Source organism: Odocoileus virginianus, chromosome 19 (assembly GCF_023699985.2).
Source record: "Odocoileus virginianus isolate 20LAN1187 ecotype Illinois chromosome 19, Ovbor_1.2, whole genome shotgun sequence".
Classification (NCBI taxonomy): Eukaryota; Metazoa; Chordata; class Mammalia; order Artiodactyla; family Cervidae; genus Odocoileus; species Odocoileus virginianus.
Window position 1 is genome coordinate 50305824 of NC_069692.1, and position 25252 is coordinate 50331075.

Sequence of the window (25252 nt, forward strand, 5' to 3'; positions counted from 1 at the left end):
TTTGAGTCAATTCTAATGAGGTGGATAAAACTGGAGCCTATTATACAGAGTGAAGTAAATCAGAAAGAGAAACAGTATACAGTATACTAATGTATATATATGGAATTTAGAAAGATGATAACAACAACCCTATACACAAGACAGCAAAAGAGACACATATAAAGAACAGACTTTTGGATTCTGTGGGAGAAGGTGAGGGTGGGATGATGTGAGAGAATAGCATTGAAACATGTATACTACCATGTAAGACAGATGAGCTGTCCAAGTTCTATGCATGAAACAGGGCACTAAAAGCCGGTGCACGGGGAAAACCCAGAGGGATGGGATGGGGAGGGAGGTGGGAGGGGGGTTCGGGATGGGGACACATGTGCACCCATGGCTGGTTCATGTCAGTGTATGGCAAAAACCACCACAATATTGTAAAGCAATCAGCCTCCAATTAAAATAAATTAATTAATTTTTAAAAAATTCTCCAAGCTAGGCTTCAAAATTATGTGAACTGAGAACTTTCAGATGTTCAAACTGCATTTAGAAAGGGCAGGCGAACCAGAGATCATATGGACATCATCCTTTGGATCACAGAAAAATCAAGAGAATTCCAGGAAAGCATCTACTCTGCTTCATTGACTATACTAAAGCCTTTGACTGCATGGATCTCAACAAACTGTGGAAAATTCTTCAAGAGACGAGAATACCATACCACCTTACCAACCTCCTGAGAAATCTGTATGCAGGTCAAGAAAAAAACAGTAAAAGCCGGACATGGAACAATGGACTGGTTCCAAATTGGGAAAGGAGTATGTCAAGGCTATATATTGTCACCCTACTTATTTAACTTATATGCAGAGTACATCATGCCAAACGCCGGGCTCGATGAAGCACAAGCTAGAATCAAGATTGCCAGGAGAAATATCAATAACCTCATATATGCAGATGATACCACGCTTTTGGCAGAAAGCAAAGAGGAACTAAAGAGCCTCTTGACGAAAGTGAAAGAGGAGAATGAAAAAGCTGGCTTAAAACTCAACATTCAGAAAACTCAGATCATGGCATCCTGTCCCATCACTTCATGGCAAACAGATGGGGAAACAATGGAAACAGTGACAGACTTTATTTTCTTGGGCTCCAAAATCACTGCAGATAGTGATTGCAGCTGTGAAATTAAAAGACGCTTTCTTCTTGGAAGAAAAGTTATGACAAACCTAGACAGCATATTAAAAAACAGATACATTACTTTACTGACAAAGATTCAAAGATGAAAGCTATGGTTTTTCTCGTAGTCATATATGGATGTGACTGTAGGACCACAATGCTGAAGGCTGAGCATTGAAGAATTGATTGTTTTGAACTGTGGTGTTGGAGAAGACTCTTGAGAGTCTGTTGGTCTGGAAGGATATCAGACTGGTGAGTCCTAAAGGAAATCATCCTGAATAGTCATTGGAGGGACTGATGCTGAAGCTGATACTTTGGCCACCTGATATGAAGAACTGACTCCTTTGAAAAGACCCTGATGCTGGGAAAGATTGAAGGCATGAGGAGAAGGGGATGACAGAGTATTAGATGGTTAGGTGGCATCACTGACCTGATGGACACAAGTTTGAGCAAGCTTTGGGAGTTTGTGATGGGCAGGGAAGCCTGGTATGCCGCAGTCCATGGGGTCACAAAGATTAGGACATGACTGAGTAACTGAACTGAACTTACCAGTCCTCAGAATGCACGTTAAAGGCAGAATGCAATATATCTTGAACTTTATAACTCACAATAATGGACATAATGGGTTGTTAATAGTATTGGATACACTTACGTAAATTTTATCAGGTGAAAATGATACTTTATACACTAACAAATCCAAAAATATGCTTTAGGAAACTAGATTAAATTGCTTAGAATTTATGATGTAATTTAAAACCTTCTTTTTTTTAATTTTAAAGAATGAAACATGAAAAAATTCCTAAATAAAGGTGAAACTATAATTTTAAATTATAATGCACTTATGAGAAAACATACAACTGTGGATACATGGAACTTCAAAAGGTAATGTACAGTCTAAGACAGAAAAGCAAAAGTAAAGAAAGCATCAGTTAATTTCGTACCAATGAATCTTTAATTATATTGGTAGTTTCTCAGAAAAGAAGCTTTTGCTATTGCTTTTTGCAGTGCTTTTAGAATAGAATTTGTGTATTGTGAGCAGAGCCAAAAACTTTATCAATTATAAATCTGAACGCCAGTAAATATTATGAATTTGGACATGGTTGTTATTGACCATGATAATATATTTAATTTTTTATAGATTGGTTAAATTTTAATTTACAAAAGTCATATTTTGATAATGTAAGCATCTAATAATCTTATATATTTATGTTACCATGTGAACATTTAAGGGAAAAAAGCACATCAGTTTTATTTTACTAAAGAAATGATCATTGAACCTGAACAGATAATGGTAAATTCCATGAAATTTTACATCTTAAGACACAAACAATAATAATATAACTGTTTCTGCAGTTGATCCATGAGTCATGAATATATCCACTGAGGCAGAATTACATCAAGCACTATTCACAACTAGCTATTTCTTCCAATTCTAACTCCAGAGAAGCAGACATGTACTCAGACACTGTCCAGTAAAATTTAACAAACGGACACCTGGGATTTACATTGGACATATTAGAAGTTGTGAATAACAATGTCAATTTGGAATACTGAATGTCAGACATTTATTATATACTCATGTAATTTCTTTCCAAAGTACTGACTTCTAAGAGGTACTCAGTTAAATTTTAACTAGTTTTCAAAGATAAATTCATCCAAAAGAGAAATAATGCTTCTTGACACTAAATAGTTTTAAAATACTGTCTCTGGTTAATTGTAAAAGAAATTCTAGAAGTACTGATCTACTGGAATCATGACTGTAAGTATGCAGAATATTTTGAAAATAGACTTTCTTTTTTTCATTGCTTCTGAAGAAAATGTTTCAGTTAGATAACTGCAAGGTTGTAAAAGATGCTTCTCTTTTACCATAACAAGAAGACCAAACATTTACTGTTTTACATAGCAGTTCCTGTTCTTTTTTTCTTTCAGTTTTACTGACATACAATTGACATGCAGTACTATATAAGTTTAAGGTGTATAGTGTGATCATTTAGCTTTCATACATCATGAAATAATTGTCACAGTAAGTCTGGTGAACATCATCTTATATAGGTACAAAACTAAATAAATAGAAAATAATTTTTCCCTTGTGATGAGAACTCTTAGGATTTGAACTCTTAGCAACTTTCATAATAACATCTAGCAATGTTAATTACATTTATCACGTTCTACATTATATCCTTGGAACTTATTTACCTTATAAACTGGCAATGTTGTACCTTTTGACTGCCTTCATTCAATTCACCTTCTCCTCACTCCCGTCTTTGGTAACCACAAATCTGATGCCTTTCTTGTATAATTTTTTTGTCTGTTGGTTGGATTTTGAAGTATAATTGATCTCTTTTTTTCTTAACTATTTTATAAATTTTCTCCAATAAGATTTCTTCGTTCTTCCTTTTGTTCCCTTATAATAATCATAAGCCATTGCTATTATTAAGTTCTGCCTTTATCAGTTTTTCCCAAGTCTATCTATCAGTTCAAGGAGAGCAATTTGAATAGAGCACATAAAGTATGCATTATCATTCAGTTATTATTCAGAGGGTAAAGGTTGGTTGAAGAAGGCCTTCTTGTTTCTCCTGCGAGTCTCTGGAACTTTGCATTTAGTTTGGCATACTTTTCCCTTCTTCCCTTGCTTTTCACTTCTCTTCTTTCCACTGCTATTTTTAAAGTCTCCTTAGACAATCAGAAAAGGTAAGACGAGATTTCTTCAAGAAAATTAGAAATATCAAAGGACCATTTCATCTGAAGATGGGCACAATAAAGGACAGAAATAATAAAGACCTGCTAGAATCAGATGAGATCAAGAAGAGATGGAAAGAATTCACAGAAGAACTGCACAAAAAAGATCTTAATGACTCAGATAACCATGATGGTATAGCTTCTCATTGAGAGCCAGAAATCTGGAGTGTGAAGTCAAGTGGGCCCTAGGAAGCACTGATGCCAATAAAGCTAGTGGAGGTGATAGAATTTCAGCAGAGCTATTTAAAGTCTTAAAAGATGATGCTATTAAAATGTTGCATTCAATATGTCAGCAAATTTGGAAAACCCAGCAGTGACCACAGGACTAGTAAAGGTCAACCCTCATCACAGTTCCCAGGAAGGGCAGTACTAATAAATGTTCAAGCCACCAGATAATTGCACTCATCTACCATGTTAGTAAGATTATGCAAAATCCTCCAAGCTAGGCTTCAGCATTACTTGAACTGCGAACTTTCAGATGTTCAAACTGGGTTTAGAAATGGCAGAGGAACCAGAGATCAAATTGCCAACTTTTGCTGGATCATAGAAAAGGCAAGGGAATTCTAGGTAAACATCTACTTGTGTTTCAAGGACTACACTAAAGCCTTTGACTGTGTGGATCATAATAAACTTTGGAAAACTCTTAGAGAGATGGGAATACCAGACCATCTTACCTGTCTCCTGAGAAACCTGCATACAGGTCAAGAAGCAACAGCTAGAACCTTACATGGAACAACTGACTGGTTCAGAACTGAGAAAAAAGTATGACAAGGCCTTTTATGGTCACCCAGTGTATCTAACTTATATACAGAATACATCCTGTGAAATGCTGGTCTGGATGAGTTACAAGCTGGAATCAACATTGCAGGGAGAAATATCAACAATCTCAGATATGTGAATGATACCATTCTAATGACAGAAAGTGAAGAGGAACTAAAGAGTCTCTTGATGAGAGTGAAGGAGGAGAGTTAAAAAGCCGGCTTAATACTCATTATTTAAAAAGCTAAGATCATGGCATCCTGTCCCATCACTTCCTGGCAAATAGAAAGGGAAAAGGTGGAAGTAGTGACAGATTTCCTCTTCTTGGACTCTAAAATCACTGCAGATGGTTACTGCAGCCATGAAATGAGAAGACAATTACTTCTTGGCAGAAAAGCTATGACAAACCTAGACAATGTGCTAAAAAGCAAAGATGTCACTTTGCTTACAAAGGTCTGTGCAATCAAGGCTACGGCGTTTCCAGTAGTGATGTACAGATGTGAAAGTTGGACAATAAAGAAGGTGGAACACTGAAGAATTGATGCTTTCAATTTGTGGGGTTGGAGAAGACTCTTGAGTATCCCTTGGAAACAGAGATCAAACCAGTCAATCTTAAAGGAATCAACCCTGAATACACTTTGGAAGGACTGATGCTGAAGCTGAAGCTCCAGTACTTTGGCTACCTGATGTGAATTGTTGACTCAATAGAAAAGACTCTGATGCTGAGAAGGCAGAGGAAGAGGGTGACAGGGGATGTGATGGTTGGATGGCATCACGAACTGGATGGACATGAACTTGGGCAAACTCTGGGAGATGATGAGGGACACAGAAGCCTGGCATGCTGCAGTCCACTGGGTCATGGAGTTGGTCATGACTTGGAGACTGAGCAACAACAACAAAGGCTGGTAATCCAATAGTAGCAATATTCTGTATAATTGCTTTGTACTTCTAAGAGCTAGCATATCCTTCTTAAAGTGTATTTCCTGACAGTATATGTTTCCCTAACAACACAGGTATGTCTGTCACCTGAAGATCAAGAACAGTGATAACAAGCTCCCTGGAATGATGGGATTTGGCTAAAGTGTTAGTTTTATATTTTCTAGGAATCATACTGTGAGATCAATGAAATGATGGCTTACAATATGAATAAGAGAGAAAGATTTCATGGATGTTAAGAAATAAGGATAGCAAAAGCCAAAGATAAGAACACTTCAGTTACACGCTGCTGCTTCTGTTAAGTCGCTTCAGTCGTGTCCAACTCTGTGCAACCGCATAGACGACTCTGAGATAAAACAAGCCAGTATCAGTCTCAGTCAAGATGTGACTATTGCTACTTGCAACTCCAATAAATCAATTTGAAATGTAGAGAAGTAAAAGTCTAGTCTGCAAAAGCTTTTGGCTTCAACTATAAGGTAAGAAAATAAGTTATAAATGGATTTATGAACTTGTTTATCAATCGTTAATAAGTTACGATGAAAATTCATGCAATTAAAACTCTGGAGAGGGTGATCAAGATTGCCGATTAGAAAAGTGTGGAACTCACCTCCTTCCAGGAACACATCAAAAGACATCTACATGTGGAGCAATTCTCACTGAAACTAGCAGAAAGGCTCCTGCACAACCAAGGCTGTAAGAAAGATTCCCACATAATCAGGTAGGATGGGGAGGGAAGAGAGTGGGTGGGGACCTGGGCCCCTCCAGGGGGACTCAGAGGAAAGGGAGACTACACAGATGGAGATCCTCCCTTGGGAGTGAGCAGTGTGAACCATGTGTCGGGCACCCCCACCATGGGGTTGAACAGTAGGAAGACTGGTTGGAGCGCTGGTGGGAATAACAGGAAAACTATGGGAAGCCTGGATTCTGCTTGTCAGAAGTGTGCACGTGCTTGCCTACTCCCCCAAAAGAGCAGAGAGTATGGACTGAAACTCTGGATGTGCTGGTGAGCTTCCCACGACCACCCTGACGTGTGCCCTGGCCTGAGCTGAGCGACCACTCTGGATCCTCTTGCTTCCTGATGCAGGTGAGCCTCCACTTCCTGTGGGGAGGACCGCTGTGGCCAAACAGAGAACTTGACCATAAGGCACCAAGGCAGCTCAGACCTGAAGAAGCATCTGAGCAGGTGGAGACAGCCCTTCCTGACCCTCACAACAGGCAGTGTGGCAGGAGCAGCCTGGGGCACTGCCTGTGGCCAGGCCCCCACGCCCGTGTCTAGATCCAAGTCGAGTCCCCACAGCAGTGGCTTTTGTTTGAGCACCTCTGGGGTGACAGTACCAGGGCTGGGGCTGGGGAGAGTACACACGCAGAGGAAACAAAGCCAGCTTGGACTTGACCATCAGGGCTTTTCCTCCAGTAACCTGGGACTTGCCCCTGTCCCCGACAGGGTGGTGGTGGCCACTGAGCCAAGGAGAAGCCCTGCCTCACACCTTGCTCTGGCCCTAGGCCCTCCACCTCCAGCCCCATCTCCTACCAAGGGAAACCCCGAGGAAAAATATGACTTTTATTCACATCAAATTCAGCCCTTCCACCCAGGCCACTGGGCACATGCAGACTATACAGGGAAGCTCCCACATAAGGACACCCCTTCATCACTGTAATACGTAAAGATTTCACCTACACAGGGACAGAGAAAGTTAAGCAAAATGAAAAGGCGGAGGAACTACTTTCAGAAGAAAGTAGTAAGAAAAAGAGAAAAACCCCTAGAAGAGAAAAAACAGAAGTTAAAAATTTATCAGATGAAGAATTCAAAACATTAGGAATGTTACCTGAATTAGGGAAAATAATAGATTAACACAGTGAAATTATAGCAAGGAACTAGAAAATATGAACAAGAACTAATCAGAACTGAAGAATATGATAACTAAAATGAAAAGCACATTAGACAGTATTAGCCGACTGAGACATAGAAACACACTTACATGAACTGGAAGACAGAACAATGGGAATCACCAAATAAGAATGGCATAAAGAGAAAAGATAGCTGACAAAAGGTTAAGGGACCTCTGAGATAACAATAAGCATGCCAGTGTTTGTATTACAGGGGCCCCAGAAGGAGAGGAGGGACCGGGGATGTGTGTGTGTGTCAAAAATGCATTCCATGAAATTATGGGTGAAAATTTCCCACAGCTGAGGAATCAAACAGAAATCCAGGCACAGGAATCATAGAGGGTCTCAAAGAGCATAAAACCCTACAGGCCCAGATCAACATCTCATAGCCAAAGTGGCAAAAGTCAAAGAGAATTCTAAAGGCAGGAAGAGTAGAACAGCCACACACAAGGTAACCCCCATAAGGCCACAGGCTGCTTTTTCTGCAAAAGTGTTGCAAGCCAAAAAGGAGTGCTTAAAGGAAAACACTTGTAACCTAGGATAATTTACTCAGCAAGATTATAATCTAGAATTGAAGGAGTGATTAAAAAAAAAAAAACAACCTTTCATTCAAGCACAGGTTAAAAGTTGTTATCAATACTAAACCTACCTAAAAGAAATGTTACAGGGTCTTTTATAAGTGGTAAAGAAAAGGTTATAGCACAAAGTAAATATATATATAAGAAAGGAAAAATCCTACTGTAAAAGTAAGTATATGGTAAAGGCTGAGGTTGACCCACTTAAATAAGCTAGTACAAAGATGAAAAGAAATAAAGAATAAAAGCAACTATAACAAAAATAATCAGTATAGGGATAAACATGAAGAAGTAAAATGTAAACAAAATGTGAGGGAAGGGAGTTTAAAATGTATCTTTTAGAATATGCTTGAACTTGAAGGACAGGTAAGGACTACCTGTTTAAAACAAGTAGATACAGTTATAAGACAACATATATGAACTTCATGGTAACCACAAATCAGAAAAATGTACAATAGATATACAAGAACTATAGGAGAAAAAAAAAGCATACCACAAAAGAAAATCATTAATCCATAAAGGAAGAAACTAAAATGAATAAAAGAACAGAGAAAAAAGAAAAACAATCAGAAACAAGTAATACATGGCAATAAGTAAATAGTTACCAATAATTATATAAATTTCAATAGACACTGCTCTAATCAAAATACATAAGGTGGTTGATTGGGTTAAAAAGACAAGACCCATCTATATGTTGCTTACAAGAGACTCACATAAAATCTGAAGAAATACAAAGAATGTAAGTGAGAGAATGGAAAAATGTATTTCATGCAAATGGAAATGATTAAAATAAGGATAGCTGTGCTCACATCTTATAAAGACAAAATATAAGAAACTCAAAACAAAGAAGAGCATTATATAAGAATAAAGTGATCAATAAAAGAAGAGAAGGTAATATTCATTATGCACACAATACAGGCACACCTAAATATAAAAAGCAAATATTAACAGACTTAAAGATAGAAATTTACAATATTACAATAAAAATAGGGGACTTCAGCACCCCATGACATCAATGGACAGACAGGTCACCCAGGTAGAAAATCAATAAGGTAACAATAGTTTTAAATGACACAATAGACCAACTGAACTTAATAGATATGTTCAGGACTTTACAACCAAAACCAGCATCATACACGTTCTTCTCAAGTGCACATGGAATATTCTCCAAAACAGAACTATCTGACCAGAAAACAAGTCTCAAAAAATTATAGCGTGAAGTGAGTCAGAAAGAGAAAGATAAATACCATATTCTAACACATATGTATAGAATCTAGAAAAGTGGTACTGAAGAATTTATTTACAGGGCAGCAATGGAGAAACAGACACAGAGAATGGACTTATGCACATAGGGAGAGGGGAGCAGAGGGTGAGATGTATCGAAAGAGTAACATGGAAACTTACATTACCATATGTAAAATAGAGAGCCAATGGGAATTTGCTGTATGTCTCAGGAAACTCAAACAGGGGCCCTGTATCAACCTAAAGGGGTGGGATGGGACGGGAGATGGGAGGGAGTTTCAAAAGGGAGGGGGTATATGTACACCTATGGCTGATTCATGTTGAGGTTTGACAGAAAACAAGGAAATTCTGTAAAGCAATTATCCATCAATAAAAAATAAATTAATTATACAAAAAATCGGAGTGTATAGAAATTACATTAAGTGTCTTTCCCCCAAAGAAAATAATACAAAACTAGTATTTGACTACATTAAGAAAAGTAGGAAAGAATGAAAATATGGAGATTAAACAACAAGCTACTAAAAAAGCAGTGGTTCAATGAAGAAATCAAAGGTGAAATCAGAAAATGTGCAAAGACAAACGACATGGAAACACGGCTTCCCAAAACTATGGCATGCACAAAAGCGACTCTAAGAGGGAACTTCATAGTTGGCCTTTCTCAGGGGCTTATTTGGTGGCTCAGCACTAAAGAATCTGCCTGCCAATGCAGAAGGAAATGGTAATCCACACTAGTATTCTTGTCTGGAAAATGCCATGGATAGAGAAGCCTGGCAGGCCACAGTTCAGAGGGCCACAAGAGTCAGATACGTCTTAGCTACTAAACAACAAAAACACCTACCTCAAGAAACAAACAAACAAAAATCCCTCAAATAAATATCTAGCCTACCACTTAAAACAAGTAGAAAAATAAGAATAAACAAAGCCCAAAGTCAACAGAAAAAAAAAAAAAAAAAAAGGATCAGAGAGGAATTTTAAAAAATAGAGACAAAAAAGAAGAAAAAAAAAAATCAATGAATCCAAGAGTTGGTTTTTAAAAAAGGGTTTAAAAAATGAGAAAATTTTTGGTATCTCACCAAGAAGAAATGAGAAAGGAATCAAATAAACAAAGTAAGATATGAAAGAGGAAGAGTAACCAATACTACAATAATACAAGAAATCATGAGAACATATGCCAACAAATTGGACAACACAGAAAGAATGAACAAATTTCCAGAGACAAACACTTACCAAGAATGAAACAAGAAGAAACAGACAATTTGCACAGACCAATCACCAATAGTGAAATTAAATTTGCAGTTAAAGAAAACACTCCCAGCAAACAAAAAATCTAGATCTCGATATCTTCACAGGTGAATTCTACCACACATATAAAGAAGAACTAATACTCATCCTTCTCAAAGTATTACAGAAAAATTGAACACAGAACACACCCCAATTCATTCTATGAGGCCACTTCATATCAAAACCAGGCAAAGATACTACAAAAACAGAAACTTAAAGACTAATACCTTCAATGAATATCGATGTAAAAATCATGAGCAAAATATTAGTAAGCCAAATTTAACAATATATAAAAAGTATGATACACCATGATCAATTTTGTGTTTACTCCAGGATCATAGGACGGTTCAATATTCACAAATCAACCAACGTGATAGACAACATCAACAAAAGGAAGGATAAAAATTACATGATTATTTCAATAGACACAGAAAAATCATTTGACAAACTTCAGAATCCATTCATGATAAAAACTCAGAGTGGATATAGGGGGAACATACCTCAACATAATAAGGGCAAGTTACGGTAAACCCACAGGTTAACATCATACTCAGTGGTGAAAAGCCTTCCCCCTAAAATTAGGAATAAGAGAAGTATGCCTACTCTTATAATATCTATTTAATACAGTACTGGAAATCCTAATTACTGCATGAGACAAGAGAAGGAAATAAGAGACATGCAAATTGGAAGAAAAGAAGTAAAAGTGTCAACTATTTGCTGATGTTATGATGGTATACATAGAAAATCCTAATGTTCCCACAAAAAAATCTGTAAGAATTAATAAACAAATTCAGTAAAGTTGCAGGATAGAAGGCTATAGTGAACTATTTAAAAGAGGAAGCAATAAAACAATTCTATTTAAATTATCCTCAAAAAGAAATAAAGTTAGCACCGAGACTCTGAAAACTACAATATATTGATTAAGGAAAATAAAGATGATACAAAGAAATGGAAGTATACTTCATGTTCTTGGATTGGAGGTATTGTTAAAATTGCCACAGTAGCCAACGAAATCTACAGATTAAATGCCATACCTATCAAAATCAAATTTTTCACCGAACTAGAACAAATAATCCTAAAATTCACATGGAACACCAAAAAAAAATCCTGAATTGCCAAAGGAATCTTGAGAAAAAACAACAAAGCTGGAGTTATCATGGTCCCTGAATTCAGACAATAATACAAACCTACAGTAGTCAAAACAGCATGATGCTGACACAACAACAGACACACAGATTAATGGAACAGAAGAGAGCCAAGAAACAAACTCAGGAACCTGCGGTCAATTAACGCACAACAGAGGAATAAAAATACACAATGGAGAAGAGACAGCTGCTTCAACAACTGCTGCTTTCAAAACCTGACAGCTAAGTGTAAAAATATGAAACTAGAACATTTTGTCATACCCTCTACAAAAATAAACTCACAATGCATTCAGACCCAACTGTAAGGCCTGAAGCCATAAAACTCCCGGAGAAGAACACAGGTGTAAACACTCTGACATAAATTACAGCAATATTTTTTGATCTGTCTACTAAGGAAAAAGAAACAAAAAGGAAAACAAATAAATGTGATCTATTAATAATTAAGCTTAAATGTGTTTGCACAGTAAAGGAAACCACTGACCAAACAAAATGACAACCTATGGAATGGGAGAAAATATTTGCAAATGATGTGACCGATAAGGTGTCCATTTCTAAAATATATAAATACTCATACAACTCTATTTTTAAAAGCTAACAGTTTAAAAATGAGTAGAAGACCTGGATAGACATTTTTCTAAAAAAAAAACAGATGGCCAACAGGCACATAACATCGCTATTTATTAGAAAAATGAAAATTAAAACTACAATATGGTATCACCTCATACCTCTCAAAATGGTTATCAAAAAGTCCACAAACAACAAATACTGGTAAGGATGTAGAGAAAAGGGAATCCTAGTAAACTGCTGTCGAAATGTAAGGTGGTACAGAAACTATGGAAAACAGTATGCAAGTTCCTCCAAAATCTAAAAATAAGACTACCACATGATCCCACAATTCCACTCCTAGGTACGTATCAAAAAAAAAAAAAAAAGCCCAAAACACTAATTTGAAGACACATGCAGCACAAATGTTCATAGCAATGATATAAATAATAGCCAAGACACAGAAGCAACCTACATACACACCAAGGGCCTCCCTGATGGGTCAGTGGTAAAGAGTCTGCCTGCCAATGTAGGAGACACAGGTTCGATCCCTGGGATGGGAAGATCCCCTGGAGAAAATGGAAACCCACTCCAGTATTCTTGTCTGGGAAATCGCATGGACAGAGGAGCCTGGTGGGATATAGTCCATTGGGTTGCAAAGAGCTGGACATGACTTAGCAACTAAACAACAGCAACAAGTTCATTGACAGATGAATGGATAAAGAAGATGTGAACAATGAAATACTGAAATATTACTCAGCCATGAAAAAGAACGAAAATTGCCATTTGCAACAATGTGAGTGGACCTAGAAGGCATTATGCTTAGTGAAATTAGTCAGACAAAGAACTCTGTTTTCATTTATATATGAAATATAAAAAATTAATCCAATTATATGCATATAACAGAGACTCATAGATACAGAGAACTAGTGGTTACCAGTAAGAAGAGGGATGAGAGGACCACAAGATTGGGGTACAAGATTAAGAGATACAAACTATTGTGTACAAAATAATAAGTAACGAGGACAATTTGTACAGTACAAGGAAATATTGCCATTATTTTATAATAAATTGTAATGGAGTACAGTCTATTAAAATGTTGTATCACTGTGCTGTACTACTGAAATATAATACTATAAATCAACTTAAATAAAATAAAGAAAAAATTAATCTCTAAAACATTTTCTGAGAACAAACATAATATTTCACAGACCTGTTAGCAACAAATGGTGTTGCTGAGAACAGGATAAATATTATAGCTTCAGATTAAAGGAAGTCTTATGGATTTTCTAGGGAATGTCATCAACACAAGATTCAACACCCCAAAATCCAAATTTGGAGTAGCCACAAAAATCTGCAAATTATCAGTCACATAAGTGTAAAAAGAAACATTTTTGTAACTAAAATAAGCCTTTTTCTGATGTGAGAAAAATATTTTCAAGTTATTCCTTGGGTCAGACACAAAGAAGCAAGTGCCTTTTAATTTCATGGCTGTAGTCACCATCTTCAGTGATTTTGGAGCCCCCCAAAATAAAGTCTGTCACTGTTTCCATTGTTTCCCCATCTATTTGCCATGAAGTGAAGGGACCGGATGCCATGATCTTAGTTTTCTGAATGCTGAGTTTTAAGCCAACTTTTCCACTCTCCTCTTTCACTTTCATCAAGAGGCTCTTTAGTTCTTCACTTTCTGCCATAAGGGTGGTGTCATCTGTGTACCTGAGCTTATTGATATTTCCCCCAGCAATCTTGATTCCAGCTTGTGCTTCATTCAGCCCAGCATTTCTCATGATGTGCTCTGCATATAAGTTAGATAAGCAGAGTGACAATATACAGCATTGATGTATTCTTTTTCCTGTTTGGAACCCGTCTATTGTTTCACGTGCAGTTCTAACTGTTGCATCTTGACCTGCAAATAGATTTCTCAGGAGGTAGGTAAGATGGACTGGTATTCCCATCTTTTTAAGAATTTTCTACAGTTTGTTGTGAACCACAGAGTCAAAGGCTTTGGCATAGCCAATAACGCAAAAGTAGATGCTTTTCTGGAACTCTCTTGCTTTTTCGATGATTCAGCAGATGTTGGCAATTTGATCTCTGGTTCCTCTGCTTTTCTAAATCCAGCTTGAACATCTGGAAGTTCACGGTTCATCTACTATGAAGACCGACTTGGAGAAATTTGAGCATTACTTTGCTAGTGTGTGAGATGAGTGCAATTGAGTGGTATTCTCAACATTCTTTGGCATTGCCTTTCTTAGGGATTCGAATGAAAACTGACCTTTCCAGTCCTGTGGCCACTGCTGAGTTTTCCAGATTTGTTGGCATATTGAGTGCAGTACTTTCAGAGCATCATCTTTTAGGATTTGAAATAGCTCAACTGGAATTCCATCCTCTCCACTAGCTTTGTTCATAGTGATGCTTCCTGAGGCCCACTTGACTTCACATTCTAGGAAGTCTGGCTCTAGGTGAGTGATCACACCATCATGGTTATCTGGGTCATGAAGATCTTTTATGTACAGTTCTTCTGTGTAGTCTTGTCACCTCTTTAATATCTTTTGCTTCTGTTAGGTCCATACCGTTTCTGTCCTTTATTGTGCTCATCTTTGTATGAAATGTTCCCTTGGTATCTCTAATTTTCTTGAAGAGATCTCTAGTCTTTCCCATTCTATTGTTTTCCTCTATTTCTTTGCATTGATCGCAGAGGAAGGCTTTCTTATCTCCTTGCTATTTTTTGGAACTCTGCATTCAAAAGGTATATCTTTCCTTCTCTCCTTTGCCTTTAGCTTCTCTTCTTTGCTCAGCTATTTGTAAGGCCTCCTCAGACAACCATTTTGCCTTTTTGCATTTCTTTTTCCTGGGGATGGTCTTGATCTCTGTCTCCTGTACAATGTCACAAACCTCCATCCATAGTTCTTCAGGCACTCTATCAGATTTAATCCCTTGAATCTATTTCTCACTTCCACTGTATAATCATAAAGAATTTGATTTAGGTCATACCTGAGTGGTCTAGTGGTTTTCCCTATCTTCTTCATCCTACTTTCTCATCTTAAGAAAAAGAAGTGTGTAACTATATAATGGTGACAGATGGTTTCTCAGATGGCTTGGAGGTAAAGAATATACTTCTAAGCAGGAGACATGGGTTCAATTCCTGGGTTTGGAAGATCCCCTGGAGAAGGAAATTGCAACCCACTCCAGTATTCTTGCTTGGGAAATTCCAAGGACAGAAGTAGCCTGGTGGGCTACCTTCTATGGGGCCACAAAAGAGTCACACACTACTTAGCGACAAAAACAAAACAACATTGGTGACAGATAGTAACTAGACTTATGATGGTGGTTATGTAGCTGTGTAAGCAAATATGGAATCATTATGTTTCATACCTGAAACTAGCATAATGTTGCATGTGAAATACATCTTAATAAAAATTTAAGGTAATTTGATTCCTTACACCAAAATTTAAAAAAAATGACTTCTAATTTCAACTGTGCTACTGCAATCTTGAAAACATCATTTAGATCAATCCTTTTCTGATAAAAAAATCAAGAGCCATATCTCTTCATTATTAACTATGCTTGGTGTCTTATGCTCAAAGTTAACATCACTGCATTGATAAAACTATTGGGTATGTGAACATGATCAAAATAGAAGAACAGATGTGAAGAAACAAAAAAAATTGTCTTAACCATCATTGTTTCAAACTCACCCAGAAAAACTATTTAATGATGAAGCAGTCTGTTAAAAAGTGTGACAGGATGGAATTTCTGTCACAGAGGAAAGATTTTTGATCACTCTTCAGATACATCAAGGAAACATGAACTGCACTGATCTCTGGAGATAAGATGATTTGAAAGGCAGCTAAACACACCTCCTCTCACTGAATAGTTTTCTTCAAGGACAACTACAAAGTTGAAGTTTGTAAAACCAAGACATGTTCTTTGTGATGGATAAGAGTCAGCAGATGTTAGAGAAATCAGAATGTCATTGATTTGTAAGGTCAATGCTGACCTCAAGCACCAATAGTTCCATAAATTAAACTTAACACCTTAGAAATACTGAGAATGCAAACCAAGAGAAACATAAAATAAGGGAATGCCACTTTTTCTATAATATTCCTGTAAGTCCCAAAGGTCTTTTGGAATAACCAGTGCATTCTCCTACTTGGATCAATATAGAAACACATTCTACCCACTAAAAAGATAATGAAGCTAAACAAAAGTTGGTTATTATTCAGGGAGATATGCAAATGCCTGTAATCATGTGAGTAAGATGGCATGCTTTTCTTGAGCAGAAAACACTTAGTTTACATTTTTTTTGGTAGACTTTTATATTTCCCTTGGCTATACAACATACTAAACAGTGACTTAGAATATACTATGAACATCTTCTCTGGCTATTGGTAAAGAGGAAATATTGTAAAAATTTTACTACAGTGGATTTCTTTATGTGGTTTTAAAAAGAAAAAAAAATCACATCAATGAGAGCTTCCAACTCATGTTATTACCAGGGCAAGTTGAGACTCTATTTATGCACTAAGGTTTCTAGGAAAAGAGGATGCTAGAATATCTGAATCTAAAGAAAAAAAAAAAAGAAACCACCATGATTCATACCATTGGTTTTTCACCCACACAAATATTATTTTAACTTACATCAGTATCCTAAGAAATAACACATTTCCAATAGGTTTGTTTTTTACCTAGAAATCTAAGAACGTCCCTCTTCTAAACTCTCCAATAACTACAAATAGGAGACAAGTAACATCATAAAAACTTGAATACACATCCAATTAAGGGGGAAGAACACTGGGAAAATTCTTAGAATACATAGAATGTCGTGTGTTTACTGACCGCATACACATGGTGGTACTACTTTTTGAGACTGACATTTATCTCCCACCCATGCAAAACAAAGAAAAAGAAGATTGTATTATCTGGTTACTACACTGAAAGAAACTCACGTAAGTACTTAAAGTATGGGAGTCTAATTAAGCCTTAATCCTGGATTTTTCTGCTCTTTGAGACCTTAAAATCTCATAGCATTACCAATGATATTAAGATGATTCTGACCAGATATATTGCAATTACTTGTATAGACAAAGCAATACATGGAAGAATGATTCATCCTTATTTATTGAAATTATTTTCTTTTGTCTTCATGAATTCATAAAATATAGAAAAAGAAAATTAAATGTCACTCAACATTCTCATAAGAAAACAATTTGAAGGGCCATATAAATATTGCATTACTCTGATAATAGATTCAAGGTCATGCAAGTAATGTATTGGCTAAATGACCATAGAGATTGCTATTTTATTCTGCTATGCTAAGCGGAATCACTAGGGCAAAATGTTGAAATAGCATTTGAGCTACTATAATTTTAAAACAGTAAAGCTTTTTTAAAAACCTCGTGGAATTCACATCACAACGTGCCTTACACATTAGGTAATGCAGTCCTATCTTGGAATATAACCTGATGGCATCATCACACACACAAACACATTCATCATGCTATCTTGCAGCTTCAAAAAGGAGACTCTTCTCAATGAGTGTAACTCTATCCCACTAACTCATCATATTCCTGTGGACTAGAAGGCAGCTGAAATAACTTAACGTGCTTTGAATATTTAGCCTAATGTAACGGAAGAACACATCTGTCACTTACGTTTTTGAGTCATCCCATAACACACAATATGGATTCAAAGTGCCCTAAAGTAAAAAGAGAAAGAATAAATGTATCTTGAGTACATACATTAAAAAACTGAAGCACTCTGTGAAATGCAAACAAAAGGGCACATTTCTTATCTTGCAGTAAGATACTTTAAAGATCCCACCTCTGTTTTGCATAAAAATTTGCATGCCCTTCCTCATAGGTTTAATGGCTCATTTTATGAAATTCTACTCAAGAAAACTTACATCTATTCCAAATAATCATAACCCATATTTCATTTTTTTAAAATTATAAGTGAAGCTTTCATATACAACATGGTCTATACTTCTATGTTTATACTTTTTTTTCATATACAACACGGTTTATACTTTTATGATTTCCATTTGATTTTATTTTCTCTAAAACACTAACTGCTGGATTATTTCCTTTAAGAAATACTTACAGTAGTTAAGTCACAGTGAAATATTCTGTATTAGGCACCGCCCTCCCCCCCGCCACACCCTGCCCTGGCCATGTCCTATTCCGGTTCCGGGGGTGTAGCTTCTAAAAGGCAAGGCCATTTCCAGAGTTTGTGAACTTGCAATATTTTCTTAACCAACAGGGCACAGCCAACAGAATCACATCTAATAAAGCTATGGGGGAAACACACTACATTTTTATTTAGTTTAATAATTATGTACCGAGTAGCCATGATGACCTTCAGGATGACGCAATGAGTTTTCCACGTTGGATAATCTACCAAGCACACCGTTTTGAAGAGCTCTGATTGTTGGAATGTTTTACTTTTTGCTTTTCTGTCACATTCATTGGGCCTTATTGTTCCCTTTGAAACTAACCTAGTAACTATTCTTCTCTGTGATATCTCGAGCTATCCACAGATCCTCTTGTCTTTTTTAATAAGCATACTCTGCTGCTTCCAAGCTCGCTCACTCTCCACGACACTCATCTTCTGGAATGCGTACTTCACAGTGTACCCAGGAAAACACACACCTGTGCTACACACACAGGACCAAGAGGAACTTTGCCTCTCCAGTGCAGGTGCCATATTCCTAACAACCCACACCAACAATGTATGGGGCATTTTGGTAGCTTTCTCCTGAGCTTGACACATCGAAGTCCCTCAGGAAAGATTTCTGAACCCTGATCCTGACCTCCCACACACTCACGATTGCTTCTAAACTTTGTGTCACTGCAGGATGAAGACACATCATACCTATGGGCTCACCCAACAAGTCACTGATATCAAAAGGATGAGTAAGCCAAGACAGGTGAAAGTTCCAGTCCTGAAACAGACTACAGGCACCTTCCTGCAGGTGGACATGCTCCCTCGGTGACTGCCAGCTATGAGCTTGACCTCAGCCTAGTTTCCAAATAGATCATTACTGGGGTAGATCTGGCAAAGCAATATCTTCAAAATCTAGGCAAGTTCTTTGGGAAACAGTGCCTCTCTAAGTACTGTTCACTATGTCCGTTCTAGAATTCTGTTAGAAAAAGAAAAAAAAGGAACACAACTTTGGCTCATTATTCTAAAATTGGTGAAATGTATCCCTTGAACTGCAAGGAATCCAACTAGTCCAACCTAAAGGAATTCAGTCCTGAATATTCCTTGGAAGGACTGATGCTGAACCTGAAACTCCAATACTTTGGCCACCTGATGCGAAGACTGACTCAAAGGAAAAGACCCTGATGCTGGAAAAGATTGAAGGCAGGAAGAGAAGGGAATGACAGAGGATGAGATGGTTGGATGGCATCACCGACTTAATGGACATGAGTTTGAGTAAACGCAAGGAGTTGGAGATGGACAGAGAGGCCTGGCATACTGCAGTCCATGGGGTCACAAAGAGTCAGACATGACTGAGTGACTAAACTGAACTGATCCCAATTTTATTAATATTTTAATTGGGACATTTGACTAACTCCCATATTTCAGCACTATTACCATTCTTCAGAATCCCTCATAGACCAGATCTCTAATGTATCTTACTTCTTATCAGACGCTCATACCTATAAACCATGCTCTCAGAGCATAAAAAAACATTCCCTTTCTTGAAATGGGTTATAGTCTTATAGAGATTGATGAGGAATATGTGGAATGTTCATATAACAACAGAGACATGCTCAAAAGAAATATCTCTAGTCATAATTTATTTTTTAGGGGACAAATGATGGACAGAGCATCATGGCCTGTATTACAGCAAGTTCCATGGAAAAAGTGGCTTCTTATCTGGCCATTACATAAGGCAGAAATATGTAGATGTTCACGAGATGAAGAGGCGATGGCATTTCAAATTTGTTTCTTTCTCTGTCCTATGAGACCCTTTCTAGTTTTACCTGAAATTCTCATACAGCTTCTGACTTCCTAACAAGTCCTCAGCAGAAACACAATACTGTATCATAAAGTTATTTTATATATATCTAGAGTTCTGTTCAAAAGAACTCAGGGCAATTTATAGAAAATAAATTACCCCTGGAATATTACAGTGAAGGGCATGGGAGTGTGCACATTGGGTATAGACAGTAAGCATAAAACCTTGAAACTAGAGGTCCTCTATGTCGAGCTCACTTCTTTAGGAATGGACAAGTGAGACTAAGGTCAATCTCTATATAAAGCAGCACAGGATACTGATGATAAGATTAATATTTCATACTTAGAATTCATAACAGGTTACAATAAAGTTAGAAAAGATACAGAATAGAGGCTTAATAGTTTAGATATTGCTTTCTGTTTTACCCCCCTAAAAAAACTTCCATTCACTTTGGGACGGAAGTATAAAGGTGAGAAATGCCTTTTCTACTCTTACCCATGCCTCTGTCAAACCTTAGTTTCACCCCCTGCCTTCCTCACTCTCACCCCTTAGAGCTCACACCTGTCTCTCTCTCTGTCCTTGTGAAAATTTAGAAGCAATCCACATGAGAATTATTATAGGTTCTGATATGAACTGCTCCATCTTGCTTTTTACTCTACATTCTCGGACCTACACAAAGGACAGATAGGCCTCTGTGAACATTCATTCCAGAACAGTCACCCTGTGGGGCTGTGGGCTGAGGTCAGTGACATAAACATCTGAAGTTTACAAAAATATGCAGAACAAGCAGATTAGAGGAATCTTAGTACCTCGACAGACCAGTCACTTAAGGAATAAGAATGTGAGATGGTAAACAAAGCAAAAACCAATGATGAATGAATTCTAAACATGTGAAAAATAATGGCTGAAAGAAACCACTTGTAAAACATTTGTTATAATTTTAAGATACTTTTCTCAAAGGCACTCTGCTGTAAGATCTGTTATGAGGAATTTATGGAAAATCAATAACAGGAAATGGTGAGCCTGACAGAGTGGAGGAACAAAATATAATGGCAGAAGCAAGGGGAAAATAGGCTGTGAACTAACTCACAGAAGTAGATTTAAGAAATTCGTGAACTTCCAGATGTTCAAGCTGGTTTTAGAAAAGGCAGAGGAACCAGAGATCAAATTGCCAATATCCGCTGGATCATCAAAAAAGCAAGAGGGTTCCAGAAAAACATCTATTTCTGCTTTATTGACTATATCAAAGCCTTTGACTGTGGATCACAATAAACTGTGGAAAATTCTGAAGGAGATGGGAATACCAGACCACCTGACCTGCCTCTTGAGAAACCTGTATGCAGGTCAGGAAGCAACAATTAGAACCGGACATGGAACAACAGACTGGTTCCAAATAGGAAAAGAAGTATGCTAAGGCTGTATATTGTCACCCTGCTTATTTTAACTTATATGCAGAGTACATCATGAGAAATGCTGGGCTGGAGGAAGCACAAGCTGGAATCAAGACTGCTGGGAGAAATATCAATAACCTCAGATATGCAGATGACACCACCCTAATGGCAGGAAGTGAAGAACTAAAGAGCCTCTTGATGAAAGTGAAAGAGGAGAGTGAAAAAGTTGGCTTAAAACTCAACATTCAGAAAACTAAGATCATGGCATCTGGTCCCATCACTTCATGGGAAATAAGATGGGGAAACAGAAGAATCAGTGGCTGACTTTATTTTTCTGGGCTCCAAAATCACTGCGGATGGTGATTGCAGCCATGAAACTAAGAGATGCTTACTCCTTGGAAGTAAAGTTATGACTAACCTATACAGCATATTAAAAAGCAGAGACATTACACTGCCAACAATGGTCCATCTAGTCAAGGCTTTAGTTTTTCCAGTGGTCATGTATGGATGTGAGAGTTGGACTGTGAAGAAAGCTGAGCACCGAAGAATTGATGCTTTTGAACTGCAGTGTTGGAGAAGACTCTTGAGAGTCCCTTGGACTGCAAGAAGATCCAGCCAGTTCATCCTAAAGGAGATCAGTCCTGGGTGTTCATTGGAAGGACTGATGCTGAAGCTGAAACTCCAGTACTCTGGCCACCTGATGCGAACAGTTGACTCATTTGAAAAGACCCTGATGCTGGGAAAGATTGAGGGCAGGAGGAGAAGGGTATGACAGAGGATGAGATGGTTGGATGGCATCACTGACTCGATGGACATGAGTTTGAGCAAACTCCGGGAGTTGGTGATGGACAGGGAGGCCTGGCGTGCTGGGGTTCATGGGGTCACAAAGAGTCGGACACGACTGAGCGACTGAACTGAACTGAACTGAAGGAAACAAAGATTGTCTGGTAAATGAGCCAAATGAACTATAAATCAATCTATAGAGCTGTCAATATAAATATAACTGACACTTAAAATATTAAAACTGAATATATTTGAAAACTTTTGCAAAGAATATGCTGTTCTTTAAAAACAAATTTCTGGCCAAAAAAGTGTCTCCTGACTTCATTCAAAACTGTAAAGTTAAACAGTACAGTTGAGTTACACATTACCACTCACTCAATTTCAAGCATTTGAAAAGTGTACCAAGATTCACATTTTCTAATTACCATAGATGTTCTAAACACATCAGTTGTACTATCTTTAATAGTCTTTGATATTTTCTTTTACTTCTTTCCTCTGTCTCAACATCAAGCATATCAGTACAGAGCATCCTTGACTTATGATGAGGGGCTTACATTCTGATAAACCCATTGCAAGCTGAAAATACTGTAAAGTGACAACGTATTTCATACACCTAACCTACCGAACATCATTGCTTAACCTAGTCTACCTTAAATGTGCTCACAACACATTAGCCAAAATTTGGGCAATATCATCTCACGCAAAGCCTCCTGTATTGAAAGTAAAATCAAGATGGCTTTATGGGTACAGAATGGCTGTATCTGTCGTTCACCCTCATGATTGTGTGGCTGGTTGGGAGCTGTGGACCACCGCCCAGCATCACAAGAGAGTAATTGCGTATCTCTAGCCTAGGAAAAGACTGAAATTCAAAATCCTAAGTGTGGTTCCTACTGAATGCATATCACATTCCCACCATCAAAAGGTGAAAAATCATGAATGAGGGGCTCTCTATATATCTACTTAACAGTATAATGCATCACTGGCTTTGTCTATGTGTTTCTATACATGGTCCTCTTTTCCTTTGGTCTTACATAACTTCCCTATTTTCCTGTTTGTAAAATGGGGAATTTAGACACATTTTCTAGTCCTACCCCATAGAATTATCCAAGAATGACATTTATAAATGACTTCTTTTTCTTTTTGAAAACTCTCATTCAAGTTTTTTTTTCCCCCACCTATGTAATATTTTAAGTACATCTCACAATGGTAAATCACTCTCACAAAAAGAAGTCAGGAGAGAGCCAAGATGATGAACAAATTCATCAACTCATGCAAAAACCACTTAGCAAATACCTGTTACATTCAGGATAACTTGGAGGCACTGGGGACACAGCATTTAACAAAACAAAGCCTTTGCCTCACAGACTTACCTATAATGAAGAGGGCAGGCAGAGAGACAAAGAAGAACCCAAGGAAATACATAATATGATAGGTGGCAATATGTGCTGTATTGAAAAGTAGATCACACTGAGTGGGAAAGACTGGGAAGTGAATGGATTGCAATTTTGTATATTGAGAAGGCTTAACCAATAAGGCTTGCCAGTAAAGGTCTGTCTAGTCAAGGTTATGGTTTTTCCAGTAGTCATGTATGGATGTGAGAGTTGGACTGTAAAGAAAGCCAAGCACCGAATTGATGCTTTTGAACTGTGGTGTTGGAGAAGACTCTTGAGAGTCCCTTGGACAGCAAGGAGACCCAACCCATCCATCCTAAAGGAAATCAGACCTGAATATTTATTGGAAGGACTGATGTTGAAGCTGAAACTCCAATACTTTGGCCACCTGATGCAAAGAGTTGACTTATTTGAAAAGACCCTGATGCTGGGAAAGATTGAAGGCGGGAGGAGAAGGGGACAACAGAGGATGAGATGGTTGGATGGCATCACCGACTCCATGGACATGAGTTTGAGTAATTTCCAAGAGTCAGTGATGGACAGGGAGGCCTGGCGTGCTGCAGTCCATGGGGTTCCAAAGAGTCGGACAAGACTGAATGACTGAACTGAACCAATAAGATGATATTTAAACAAATACCTGAAGGAGCTTGTTTACAGAAAAGATGATAGTCATAAAAAACATGAATTTTGACCAAGTTACTTCAAGTTTTCCTTGGAGTTTTTAAGTTCTGAATAAATTCAATTCACATGAAATCTTAATTATGCTCTTGTTATCGTAATGTTTTCAAGGTGTTTTCTCTGGACTTACTCTAGAATCACCTAGGATGTTGATTAAAAAGGTAGGTTCCTTGGCTTTAGGGACTTTAAGATTGGGGCTTAACCTAGGAGCAGACATTCTAACAACTACTCCCTCCAGTCCTCATAATTTTTAATCCACATTACATTTGTAGAATCACGGACACAAAACAGGGGCTTCCCAGCTGGCTCAAGTGGTAAAGAATCTGCCTGCCAATGCAGGATCCACAGGAGATGCAGTTTCATTTCGATTCCTGGGTCAGGAAGAGCCCCTGGAAAAGGAAAAAGCAGCCCACTCCAGTATCCTTGCTGGGATAATCCCATGGACAGAGGAGCCTGATGGGCTACAGTTCTTCGGGGCTGCAGAAAAGCTGGACATGACTGAAGTGATGATTGAGCATGCATGCACACACAGACACACACCAGAAATAACATGGCTACTTCACTTTGCTTTTCTTTGAAGTGTTCAAATGTTTAGACCTCATGTTTCACAGTGAATTCCTAATCTGGAAACCTCTTAACTTTCCTATACCTTTCATAGCCCTCTTGAAACAAAAATGTCCTTTGTCTATAGAGGAAAAGTAAGCTTGTAGACAAAGCTTCAAAGGACGCAAAGAAGGGCAGTGACCTTCTTGTCACTGTTCCAACATTTCCAGGGCTCTGGGTCATA

The 25252-nt window shown here is 37.7% G+C and overlaps 1 protein-coding gene across 3 annotated transcripts in view; it reads right to left on the reverse strand.

The window, feature by feature from the left end:
• The window catches only part of ADGRB3 (adhesion G protein-coupled receptor B3), an 856417-nt gene that overhangs the window by 344895 nt on the left and 486270 nt on the right, over positions 1–25252 (reverse strand). For all 3 annotated transcript variants that reach the window (XM_070450225.1, XM_070450226.1, XM_020897092.2), the window contains one exon: positions 17911–17954. In XM_070450225.1, the coding sequence (XP_070306326.1) occupies positions 17911–17954 (44 nt within the window). The remainder of the gene's footprint in view (positions 1–17910; positions 17955–25252) is intronic.